The sequence below is a fragment of the Penicillium digitatum genome, chromosome 3, assembly GCF_016767815.1.
Source record: "Penicillium digitatum chromosome 3, complete sequence".
NCBI classification, from domain to species: Eukaryota; Fungi; Ascomycota; class Eurotiomycetes; order Eurotiales; family Aspergillaceae; genus Penicillium; species Penicillium digitatum.
In genome coordinates this window covers 619049-632215 of record NC_089386.1, presented here as the reverse complement: position 1 = coordinate 632215, position 13167 = coordinate 619049, and the positions used below count along the sequence as shown (strand labels likewise).

The 13167-nt window shown below is 48.0% G+C and overlaps 2 protein-coding genes across 2 annotated transcripts; both read left to right on the top strand.

Annotated features, from left to right (window-relative positions):
• Positions 1-5407: 5407 nt before the first annotated feature.
• Pdw03_7787 (Zinc finger, C2H2) lies at positions 5408-8986 on the top strand (the record flags this gene model as incomplete). Its single annotated transcript, XM_014677449.2, has 1 exon — positions 5408-8986. One exon carries the CDS (start codon positions 5408-5410, stop codon positions 8984-8986), a length of 3579 nt encoding a protein of 1192 aa, XP_014532935.2.
• A 1698-nt stretch (positions 8987-10684) lies between these two features.
• On the top strand, positions 10685-13022 carry Pdw03_7786 (Zinc finger, C2H2; the record flags this gene model as incomplete). Its single annotated transcript, XM_014677448.1, has 5 exons — positions 10685-10690; positions 10769-11445; positions 11501-11764; positions 11816-12427; positions 12488-13022. The coding sequence occupies 5 exons, from the start codon at positions 10685-10687 to the stop codon at positions 13020-13022; spliced, it is 2094 nt and encodes a 697-aa protein (XP_014532934.1).
• Between the last annotated feature and the right edge of the window lie 145 nt (positions 13023-13167).

Sequence of the window (13167 nt, the reverse complement as noted above, 5' to 3'; positions counted from 1 at the left end):
GATTCCCATTGACAGGTACAGGCAGGGGCAGGCTAATATACAAGACGTAGCTCCAAGAGCTACAACAGGATCTAGAACTGAATTTAAGATAAACAGGTCGGAGATCACGGCACGTGATCTTCCTCTAACTAAGCATTACGGTTCACACCGTGACAGATATCTTTAAAGATTGCCCTTATTAGAAGTGTCAAAGTGCTTATAAATAGTATCTTTAAACTGCTGAATCATAGTCTCTGACGGAGATAGGACTAGAAAGTCATTAACGTATACCATAATATAGAGAGGTGGAACCTTATACTCTCTTTTGACAAAGATAGAGTGATCTGACTAGACTTCCACAAAGCTCGAAAAGCTCCAAAAGCCCGAAACCCGACCCGACTCGACCCTCAAAAGGGTCGGGTTTCGGGCCTATCCCCGAAGCTCGCAGCGGGCTTCGGGCTTTTGGTTTGGGCCCACAGCTCGGAGGGGGGGGGGCCCCCCGAGCCCCCCCCCCCCCCCCCCCCCCCCCCTTCGACTAAACAATGCAAACATGCCAATTTCTCGTGACTGCACAAATAATGCAGGAATTCCCAGTAATTTTGAGTATTTCGATTACATCGTTCACTTCAAATTCAATAAATTATTGATTTGATCAAGCATATATTAAAGTGTTGTGATTAATTTCCGTGTAAACTAATGAGACTGATACATATCATCCTCTACATGCATCCTTTTCCTCCCTGGCATACGTGGCTGAGTACTATAACTTGGCAATGGAGGATCGCCAGCATCATTATCACCAGTATTATCATCATCAACATCAATCAAACCCCTAAAATCTCAGGCTGTTCTTCTGTATCACTGATCTGTTCAAATTCAACATCATCAAGCTTATCGTCCTTTTCCTCTCTCAGTGCTTCGATCTCATTCAGAGAGAAGAATCGTTCAAGCTCCTTTGCCTCATGTAATTCAAGGTCAAATCTTGATGTACAAAGGAATAGCATCAACTCTTCAATAGTCTCAGCCTTCATACGACCGCGGCGATAATGGCAAATATCGCGAGCAGTGTTAAACAATCGTTCCACACCTGCACCAGTTGCTGGAATTGTAAGAATATCCCGCGCAAGCGAAGCAATCGCAGGAAAACGGCTATGGTTCTCTCGCCAAAAGGGTAGCGGCTCGGAATCAACGACATCTATATAAAATCAGCAACCGTTATTTATCGAAATAAGACTTGAAGAAGAGTATAACTTACCACCATCAAGATACTGGGTTATCTTGTCGCCAACCGGCTTCGCTTTGGGTTTCTTTGGGCGAAGTAGATTATGAAGAGCTGTGCTTGGCCTTGATCCGGGAGAAGAGACTGTTAGGCCTTGACTAGTAGCTTGACGCTCTTGGTAAGGTAAGAGAGTATCTTGGACTGAGGCTCGATATTTATCACGCCATTCCTTTGTCCAGTCATCGGTGAGAAAGAATTGGAACCTGTAATCTGGCGCCAGCATAGTACTAATTGCGTAAAATATGATCACGATAATGATCTGTCTGCGAATAGTACTCATCAAGCTTCAATCGACCAGCCTCAAGGGATGAAAGCATCTGTTGTTTCCATGGGACATGCTTTCGTTGAAGCTGCTTGATAGACTTCTCAAGGTGCTCAAACAACATATTGTAGATCTGGAATACTAGATGTGCAGTCACATCTCGAGTCTTTGAAAGCGCAAGAGTATCTTCATAGAATGGCTTTGTGAGACAAAGAAGGTAATCGATCTGGCGCCATTCATCGTTGTTAAGTGCCATCTCCTCGCAGTTGTAGTCTGTACAGAATGTACCAAGGAAATCACGGAGTCTCTTTGCCCGGCGAAGCATAAGAAACGTTGAGTTCCACCTAGTCTTCACATCCTGAAGTGGCATAAGTGCCTGCTCTGAGGGCTGAAGACTAACGAATGCTTCGCGACGTTGGGGACTAGCCTGGATATAAACAGCAAGATACCGTACCTTGTTCAAGGTATGAGATATACTGTGGTTTTCGCTTTGGGCATTTGCTTTCGCGAGTATTGATTGGCGATCAGACCATTTGGTCTCAGTTGTATCATTCTGAGGGACTGCTTTCAAGCGATCAAGAAGTTGGTTCAGACTCAATTGGATAACATGTGCAAGACAGGGTATTCGGATCACATGAATATCGCTCGACAAGGCCTGTAGTAGCGAGTCAACAAGGGTCTTATTGTTCGATGCATTATCCGTAGTTATCCCAAACACACGATCCTGGATGTTATGATCAGCAAGTATCTATAAGAGAACACAACTTAGATTAGCACCAGTGTGAGTACCTTCAAGGGGTTTAAACCCAAGAAGCACCTCCCGGTAGGACCAATCAATGTCAATAAAATAGCCAGTGATTGCCATAAATGCCTGTCCGAATGGTAAAGTCCAGCAATCCAATGCAATTGAGATTTTGGCATCTGCTGGAAGCAGTTTGAGTGTAGAATGTTGGCGTTCTTCAACACGAGCAGATATTCGACGTCGAACGGTATCAGCAGAGGGGATAGATGGGAGGCTTGGGGCCGAGTGTGCTTGTGATATTATCCGTCGAAACGTTGGATGTTCGATAAGGTGAAAGGGAAGTCGATTGATCGTGATAAACTGTAATAGATTATCCTCCCAAGCTGCCTCGGAGAATGGCTCTCGGATAGTATTATCCTATTTCAATTATATGAGTGGTACGAATTGTACTAAAGGGATATCCATACTTTTGACTGAATAAACTTATCGGGTCCCCCTCGTTGCTGACCTCCACTTACAGCCCTTTTACAGGCAGACGTCCTGAGATGCCTAGTCATAGTAGTTGTACCATGACGCGCATCCTTCCTGTTCGCATCTTTTTTGGCAGCATAAGGATGCTCAAGGATCGCAGAGCAGTGCTTACGCATGACCTTTGGGCTGCCATCGTTGCTATGGGCTACCTGGGTAAAGTGGTCCCAGACATGTGAAAGATGATTTGAGTGCCATGCGACCTTGCACTTTGATCCATAATCGGGTTGTAACCACCACTCTACCCACTCTTGGTGATTCATTCTGTCATACAAGAAGTATAACCTTTTCCGATCGGGTCCGACACGTTCAAATCGTTCAAAATGGGGGAGTAAGGGAGGGTCGTCCGGTCGAAGAAAAGCCGGTACAGATGCATCAAAAGTCTGTTGGCTTGTCGATGGCGTGGCTGGGTAATTGGAGGGTATAAGGTAGGATAAGTTATCGTAGTCACCACCGAATTGTGATGATGCAAACTCAGACTGCTGACTTTGGGACATTTGTAGAGTTAATAAAACCTATAACAGAAAGGGCTTTTGAGAATGCATAAAGGAGGGTCGATACATTACAAGAAGCTCTACCACCTAGAAGTGTTACTTAACTAGTTATATCGATAATCGATATATCAAAATAGGGGCCGATGATAGTAGTATATGATTAGTTGAATTGTATATAATAAGTGGGGCCGGCTCGAAAAAAGCCCCTGAAGCTCGAAAAAAAACCCAGAAAGCTCGACGAAAGCTTGAAAACCCCATTAATAGCCCGTAAAAAGCCCATGAATAGCCCATTCCCGGCCCATTCCCGGCCCATTCCCAGCTCGTTGAAACTTGATTTTCCTCAAAATATTTTAACTGATTAGCCATGAGAAAATTTTAAATATAGGTAGCTCATCCAAAACTATCAGGACTAGTAATATAAAAGGCTCTTAGAAATGATAAATGTGTAGACTTTCTTTTAATACAAAATTCGAACAAGTTAAGCCACTTGTAATTGAAATTGGTCTGATATTGATACTCGACCATAAAGATACACAGAGTTCCTAGTACAGAATATATATCTCTATAGGTAGTACCTCATAAGCGTAGAACATTCCAAACAAACTGATATGTACAGTCATAAAGCTTAGTTATAATGCTAATGTATCAAAGACATGTATCTATTCACTAGAATTTCCAAATCCTTCCCCTTGTTATGATAATCGAGTAGAATTCCATGTATAAACCAAAACATGGGTAAAAGACGGTCATTGATTTGGGTGATTCAGCCATTTTATGAACGCCAAGACCATGTTTTATGCAATTTCGAGCCCCCTCCCCTGCGAGCCGGGGTCCGGGTCGAGCTTGAAAAGTTCGACCCCCAGCTCGTTGCGGGTCGGGTTTCGAGCCCGGACCTTGGGCCCAAAGTTGGGCTTTGCGGAAGTCTACTAGTAGGGCTCACCTGACAACCTGACAGCCGTTTTGGGTGTAATTTATTTTTACTTGTTAGAAGTCACATGACTTCTTTGTTTGCTCCTAGTACTTAGTCTAGCTAAACCTGTAGATAGCTTCTCTCTTCTACAACGCATCCAGAGATCTCCAGTTTCATCTACGGCTTCATTTGTAGACTGAAAATCATCTCTCTCATTACTACTTCCCACTAGTACTATCTACCTTCTACTAGAAGCAACCCTAATACTACTAGGAGCGACTAGTAAAATACCACCTGACAACCTGACGACCCCCCTACTCTACAACAATAACCCTAGTGCAGATATGTACTTCAGTCTTTCATATAGAATAACACTCTATAATATCAAGTCACACTCCATAATTCGATCATGATGTACCGAGAGAATCCAACTAGCACAGCCACCCCTTTTTTTGCAAGCCGTTCCCCAGTGAGGCTCCGTGATTAAAAAGCGGAGCATTGTTGGTATTCTGTTTCTTTGAACAAGGCTGACCTTACCTATGCCACAGTCTAAGAATCAATATCTTAGTCTTATTGTCACGGTGTGAACCGTAATGCTTAGTAAAAGGAAGATCACGACACGTGATCTCCGACCTGTTTATCTTGAACTTCAGTTCTAGATCCTGTTGTAGCTCTTCGAGCTACGTCTTGTATATTAGCCTGCCCCTGCCTGTACCTGCCTGTCAATGTGAATCTGATCTGTTACGACCTGTCCCTGCCAGTCATCTCCTATCATACCGTCCTGCCAGCCCGCACCCTGACACTTATGGGTGTTATTCTTCTAAGTACTGCATAAAATTGGACGTGGAGGGATGCGCCCGGCGCTTGTTCAGCTGTCCCCCTCATCTCCGACTGATCTTCGGCCCCCATCGCTTCTTCTTTTTTTTCCCCCACCTTTAGCCTTCCTCCTTCATTTACTCATTGATTCTTGATTATCAGATTCAACTATCTGGGACCTTGTCTGTCCAGTCGCAATCTGGACCTTGTGTACTTTGGGTGCGTCGACCAAACTAGGACACTAGGACAACACAACGGGGCAACCAACTCCAATATAATCACGGGACTGCTGGCATTCATTATACCGAACATCCCCACTTGATGTTCTTTTAATCATCTTAAATTGATACCTCCCGTTCTCGCGGTCAATTTCAAGCTAATTGGCCGCCGTATGAGCATGTCGCGCGCCTCCCCATTCAGCGCCCAGGGGCAATCACCAGCAAATGCGACCCAAGATCGATATGCTCCGGATCCTTACCTATCAGCCGCATCCGATCCAGAGGAGATCATCTTTCAGACCAGCGCCATTAGATTAACACGAACGCCATTGTGGGGGAGTCCTGGACACATTGCGGGACCTGGCTCATCCCCACACGAGGATGTTCGGATCGATTCCACAATTGAGGGCTATTTGGACCCGAGAACAAATGATTATACGGACCGAAGCACTTGTACCTCCCCCTTTTCTGATGCAAGTGTCTTCGTGGAACCAAAAGACATCGAACTGGCAAATGCTTCGACCTGGCAAAATGAAAAACTGCCATCGTACAGCATTGGGGAGGACAGCGTGCCTATCGATCCGGCATGGGGTTCGTCCATGGCACCTAATGTTTTTCAGTGGAAGAGCTCTGACAACCGCCCGAACTCGAATTCATCATCCACGCTGGCAGGTCTAGAACCTCATAGCAATGCTAGCACACAGCAACCAATTCCCACCTCGTATCAGTCTGGCCTCGTTGTTTTTGACGCAAGTGCCAAGCCATTGGGACTCAGTGTCTTGACCAACGAGGTGTTGACCACCGAGCTGACGTCGAGTGCAACCAGGGGAAGAAGCCCCCTCGTCGAGATTACAACCTTCACTCGAGGCGATTCGCCCGAGGAACGTAGCACGTCACCCCAAGGAATTTTCAGTCAGTCCTTCGCACACCTATCTGCTAATTCAAGCGAGCTACAAGTCGAAGAAGATGGCGATCGTCACTCGGTTTCGTCTGTTCCCATGAAGCGATCCAAGGACGGCGGATGGATTCCAAGCTCATCAATCCATCTAGCCGGCATTGATTCAAGGTCCTGCGGAGACGAATTCGTGCCAAGTCCTAACGACATCCATATTCAGCGGGAAAGGAACGAGAAAAATGAGAACATTTCTCACTGGTCTGTTTCTGTGAGTGCAGCCAACAGTGACGCCGGTGGGGACTCGCCTAGTCCACCGCATCCACGCCCACACCAAGTTCCCAGGAGATCTCGAGCAAAGAGTACCGGGGATCCCCCCTTGAAACAAGAAGATTATTTCAACCTGAAATCTCGCACCCGAGACGCATCATTCCCTGGACCCGGGGCACTGGTTCACGAAAGCAGCGATAACCTCAGCGAGGATGAAGCAAGCATTGGCACACATTCCGACGAGCCCTCAGCTTATGTATATGAACTTGGCAGATATGATCGCAGCGCCCCTGAGGTCTATTTACCTGTGTCACCGACTAAAGCCGAGGAAAGTATCCATCTTTACCCCTGGCATGACCCCCCTCGCGATTCGACACCTAGATCGCAAGCGATGCAGCCGGACAGCTCTACCGAAGCTATGATAGCCTTTAACAGACGTGTGCGGGATCTCGAAACGGCATCGCTCGCTGCAACAATTGACAACAATAGCATCATCAATGTTGGTGCAGCTCTCGAAAACCTTTCCTGTGCCGAACAACCCAAGAAACGTACCAGTCTGTTCAAACGTCAATTTCTGCAGGCATCCTCGATTCTGAAGCGACAAGCGTCGGACCTTTCCATTGGCCAATCTAAAAGCTACCCTGGGCTTTCGCGGCGTGATGCAGAGGACTCACCGGCCAAGCCAAGCTTCTCACCACGAAATGGCTTCTTGCATCGTCGTCATTCGCGGTCGCCAAGCCTGAGCAATGCAATTCTTTCAATGACCAGTCAAATGGCCGCTGTTGGGGGTAGTCAGCCTGTCCGAGCAGTGTCGTCTGCACCCTCACCGAATCAGGAGAGGAGTTCTTTGAACATCCAATTCAAGGGCCGAGGTCGAAGCAGAAGCGAGCTCCCTCAGTCAAGTAACTCCGGGCTAATGAATCCTATGACCGCTTACAGTGGACCACCGGTTCCAAACATCACATCGCCTCGAGTCAGTTCGGATGCTGACCAAGCACCCACAAGTACACCTCTGGGCCCTGAAACCGGAGGCGCTGGAGTTGAGAATGATATTGACACCAGCAACAATGATAACAACGATGGCGTGGTTATGGATTTCCCTGCTGCTCAGAGCCTCCCAGTGTCAACAATCGAAGGGTTCAAATCGCAGATCATGCAGTTGAACCCAAGGCTTGAACCGGCTTTGATTCACCGCCTAGCACGTGAGCAACACCGTCGATACAAGATCTTGATTGATTTGCAGCAGAAGCACTCTATTGCAGCTGCCAACCACACGTGCAAGTCTGGCAGATATTGCACTGTTCAGGGAGGGCAACCCGCTCTGTTGCAGGACCCCAAGGCCTCCAACTCTCCCGAGGCAGGATATATCCAGTTTCAAGTGAGAGGTTTCAGCCATGGACATGGGCAACAGCATTCTCCAGGTGACGGCACGGGGGCCGCGGCACACTTCCCTCCCGGAGTGCCCCTTCCGCCAGTCACTCGTCTTCCCGCCCGGTTTGAGTGCCCCATTTGCTTCGAAGTGAAAACGTTTCATAGACCATCCGACTGGTCTAAACATGTTCAGGAAGATGTGCAGCCATTTACTTGCACATTCCCCCAATGCACCGAGCCTAAGTCATTCAAGCGTAAAGCAGACTGGGTTCGGCATGAGAACGAGAAACACCGGCACCTGGAGTGGTGGACGTGTACATTCCCCGAGTGCGACCACAAATGCTACCGCAAGGACAATTTCGTTCAGCATTTGGTGCGGGAACACAAAATGCCAGAGCCCAAGATCAAAAAGACGGGCCTAGCCTCTAGTACTATGGATGCTGAGGCTGTGCCGAATAGCCGAAGGGAGCAAGAGCTTGATCGCTTATGGCAGATGGTCGAAGAATGTCGGCATGACACCGCACAAACCCCCCAGCAAGAGCCATGCCGCTTCTGCGGAAACGTCTGTAGTGAGTGGAGAAAGTTGTCAATCCACCTTAGCAAACACCTGGAGCAACTAGCTCTGCCCGTTTTGCGATTAGCGAATCCGAGCAGCACTCCAAACCATGTCGTCAACCCCAACCAAGTGGAGACGAATCGCGGATCATCGGCCGCAACCCATCCCTCTGTCGCGCTATATCACCCTAGACACGACGGACCCGAAACGGCCCCCACCCATCTGCAGCGGCAATATGCGATCGGAAACAATAGCACGCCAACCAACCCTGCGTTCTCAATCAACAACGTTCCGCTGACAAATTACTCCACCATCTCTGGCGGCGAACTTTCCATGGAGCCTGAGTCGATGACGGATTCCCTTGCCTCGGATCAGTTCTCAGCATACACGCACACGACAGATCATTTTGGCCAAACTACGCACCATTCCTCCCAGGCCCAGGCCGACCCCCTGCATCAGAACTCAGTGACGTACCCACCGCCTTATAACGCCGTTCCGAGATCGAAATCTTCGGAGGCAGATCTCATGCAGCCCTCGTTTTCTCTCTCTCAATTTCTCCCCCATCCCTCTCTATACCCGGATGAGAATTACCCGGCTTGCCAACCCATGGAGTATAACATCCCCTACACTTCTGCGACCTACTCTTCTAGATGTCCCTCCCAAATGTGATGATAGATCCGATTCTCCCTTGAGATGGTCTTTTCCCTTTTTTGCCCCCTCTTTTTCACTTCTGTATATTCCCCTTCTCCGTTCTGCGATCAAATCTTCCGCATCTGCTGCATCGTAAAAGATGGCGCGTGATCACCAGAGGAAATTCCTGTACTTGTATTTTTCTAGTATCAGGAGAGTTATGTAAACAGGTTCCAATCTTGTGCATTTCTGGAATGATGACTATGATGATTTATTATGTGTTCTCAATGTCTCTGTACATATCTCAGGTGCTTAGGAATTCCGTTTCAGACCGAATAGCGTAATTTGCTCAACGGCGATGTGCATGGCATATGAGAGAGCAGATTTATGTTCTGGCTTTTCCTCTTCTGTACTAGGCTGGTCCCACTTAAGACATGGTTCCATGGTTCCTAGGAACATGCCCTGCCACGACAGCCCGGCCGAGAAGGGGCTAATGTATATATGCATGTACTTGCTTTTTTTTGCTGGTAATACCAGTACTGATCAAGTATTACTAATCAACTTTTAAGTAGTATGTGGCGTACAATTTCTTCTGTACTCATTTGAAATAATACCCTATATTTTACATGTGGCGTGCATGCATTAGCGTCCCTTCTCGGCCGGGCTGTCGTGGCAGGGTAAAGTACTTGTGGAGATCAAAGATCCGAGAGATACGAGACAAACTGGACCAAAGAGATGTATGAGACATATGAGACAAAAGAGACAAACGAGACAAACGTGACCGAGAGACACGAAGCATCTCTCAGGTCAAGATCTTAAATTCAAATACTTTCGTTTCAAAGTTTGACAATGCCTTGACCCCTAAATCCGAAACTGCATAGCATGTACCGCGTATAAACGTGCGCATTTATCTCATTGGTCTCTTGCGGCACGAACATGGCCGGCGAGTATCTTCAATCAGCTATGTCGATCGTATGTCCTGTCATAGCCCAATCCGGTCCTTACTTCCTTGCGCTCCCTCCCCTTTAGAGACTCATCTCACGATCTCCATGAGGGGCTGGATTTGTCTTACATGCCTCGTGCAGGGGGACTACCGACATTTTCAATGTGGGTGGGGGTAGGTGTGTGATACGTATAATCTACACAATTATCTGACATGGTGTTAGAAATGGGCTGAATCAACCCCGGGTGCCCCGGGTGATGAGGGAAGGTGTCGCCGATCATGAATCAGACCTGGATTAAGGTGCTCCGTAGTGTTAGTTCATTAGATGTTAACATATCAGCCTCATGTTATAGAAGATGGCAGCACCTATTTACCGCACTGTACAGGTTAATATTTACCCGGGTGAAGGGGCTGTACAATCAAGGGATGACATGTTGCATTCCACGCTGGCAACACGCGAGGGTGAACTTTTTTGTCTTAGCTTTTGCCTCTCATATTTGAGGGTTTTTTTTTTCAAGAAAATTTCTTCCTTTTTGTGTAAATACTTTGTCAGCATATTCAGCATGTTTCCTTAACACATTCCAACCCTTGAATGACTTATCGCGTGGTGAAGTCAACCGGCTCGGGGCGAGGGTGTGGAGATTGTGTCTTCCGCGTGTAGGGTTTGACATTTGCATGCATCGTGAGCCTTTAAATACTTTGCCCCTCCCATTTGACTGGATGCCCATCCTCTCTCAACTTTGCGAAATTTATCACGTTGTGTTTTTTAATATTAAAGACCATCTCATTTAGCCATGGAGGTTCGTGCTCTGCTTACTCGATGCACCACTGCGGCCCTCCTCCAAATGAATCGATAGAATATACTAACTCCACCCCAGGAAACACAGCTGGACTGGAACTACTCCACAGACATCCTCCAAGGAATCATGGTTGGACACGAAGAACATGGTCTATCCGACCCTAAGTCCTCAAATCTTCCCTTCGATGCGGCAAACCCGCTACAAGACCTGCAACTCGGATCGTTTGTTCCAACACTTAACCACTCACTCCTAAGCCAATGGGCTTCAGATCCCCGAGGCCTATATAACTCCCAATACACTCATTCCTATGTGACGGGCAACCAAGATGCCTGGAATCCGCTGCTAGCCACCGGTGTGCCGGACACTTCTCCCATCTCGCATATGAACATGCCTGCCCAGACGCCGGACCAGGACTGCCGATTTTCGCAACATCACTATAGCGAGCCCTCCGAGAATGGGAGTCAGTATATGGATAGCTATCACTCTGCTGATTCAGGATACGGTGGGACCAGCTGTGCAACGCAATCAGTTGTGGCTTCTTCGTCCGGTGTGGATTCCTCAAGCCCGCAGACCGACATGGCAGAGAATACGTCTACTCAGTCGGGGCCTTCGTTTGATCCTCCCCAGTACGGCTCTGTGTCTGAGCTATCCTACACATTGGAGTTTATGGGCTCGCCATGCCAGTTTGAGGATGTCTCAATGCGATGCGAGCATCCATCATGCAACTGGGTTGGGAAATGTCCTTCGGATAAAAGGTATGTCGGTTGTATCGCCATTTGAATTGTGATAGTAGGAAACTAATTTCACTAGGAAACACGAGGCTCGCCACAAAAAGCTCTTCAAATGTGACGTGCCGAATTGCCCACGGAAGGACGGGTTTGGCACCATTAACGATCTTGCCCGTCATAAGAAATGCGTTCACAATAAAGAGCCCGAGCGTGGGCCCAAGATGATGTACTTGTGTTTCGGGGCAAACTGCCCGCGCCCGAACAAGAGGTGGCCGCGCCTCGATAACTTCAAGCAACACCTGAACCGGATGCATCATGAAGAGGATGGAGAGGCGCTCTTGAAAAAGTGAGTTTAGAGATGAGACAGTTAATGTTCCGAGCACTGATCTCTGTATAGGTCCATGGATTGGTATGAAATTTTCATCCTCCGTCAACCAGAACAGCGCTTCGACGAGCGTAGCTCAAGAGATGAGTCGATATTGGAGGTGGAAGAAGACGAGGCGTCCGCCCAGTCGACCACCGATCTTGAGCAGGAACACGGTTCCATGTCCTACGAGAGGCCTAATATCTTTAGATTTGGCGCTGCCACGCCGAGACCTCCTCAGCATAGTACGCCGCCGCTTGCAGACTCGACGTCTTCTCAATTCCCCGCTTTTAGCTCCCTGGGGTTGCCAGCAACGAATCAAGATATGTCCTGTGACCGCGGCATCACAAGGCCCGATGGATCGGTAGCAGACGCAGCTAATAACTTAATCAATGCCATGACGAAGATGATGAACCACCGCGGGCGGGGATCAAGTCAAACTATTGACGAGGGAATCGACCTCGAAAATGACGCTGCTCAGCTCTCCCAGCCCCAGCGGCAAATGCTGCAGAAGGTGCTTTCGGTGGCCTTGGAACGGTTATCCAATGACAACGAAGTTACCGCACAAGATCCTGGTAGCAAAAAGCGGGGCTGGTTCCAATGTGATGCGTGCCCAAAGCAGACCCGGCTCCGTTGTGAAATGAAGTAAGCCACCCTAAACCTTTTCCACATTCCTATCAGGGTACTAACCAAAGACACCATCAGAAAACACCAGAAGCGTCATGAACGACCCTACGGCTGTACATTCCCCCACTGTGCCAAATCCTTTGGCAGCAAAGCCGACTGGAAGCGCCACGAGAGCTCCCAGCATCTCGGTGTGCCAAGTTGGTTCTGCACAGAACACGATATGCAAACAGGCGCCTTGTGCGAGCGGCTTTTCTATCGAGCCGACACATATACCCACCACCTGCACCAGCATGGGATTCATGAATATCACGTCGCAGCTTTGGCTGGTAATAACCGGCTGGACCTGGCTGGCCAGTCGCATTTCTGGTGTGGGTTCTGTAATCACAGAGTCCTATTAAAAAATCTTGGCCCCGAGGCCCTGGACGAGAGGTTCAATCATATTGATATTGAGCATTTCAAGAAAGGGGAAAGGGGTCAGGACTGGCGGTTTCCGTCTTCGTCGTTTGAAGGAGATGCTATGGATCAGACCAAGGACGTTCCCGTACAGACGTTTAGTCACGGCCGAAAGGCTGCGATGACTAGCGATCTGAAACGCAAGTATGCTGCGGTATGATGTGTCAGGGGGTTAGAGTCCCGGAATTCTGGCTCCGTAATATTATAAGAATAATCTGCAAAAGTTTGGTTCATTATGATCATCAAGACAATGCATAACTATCCAAGTCTAGAATTGAAATGACATAATGTGGCGCTGGGCATCA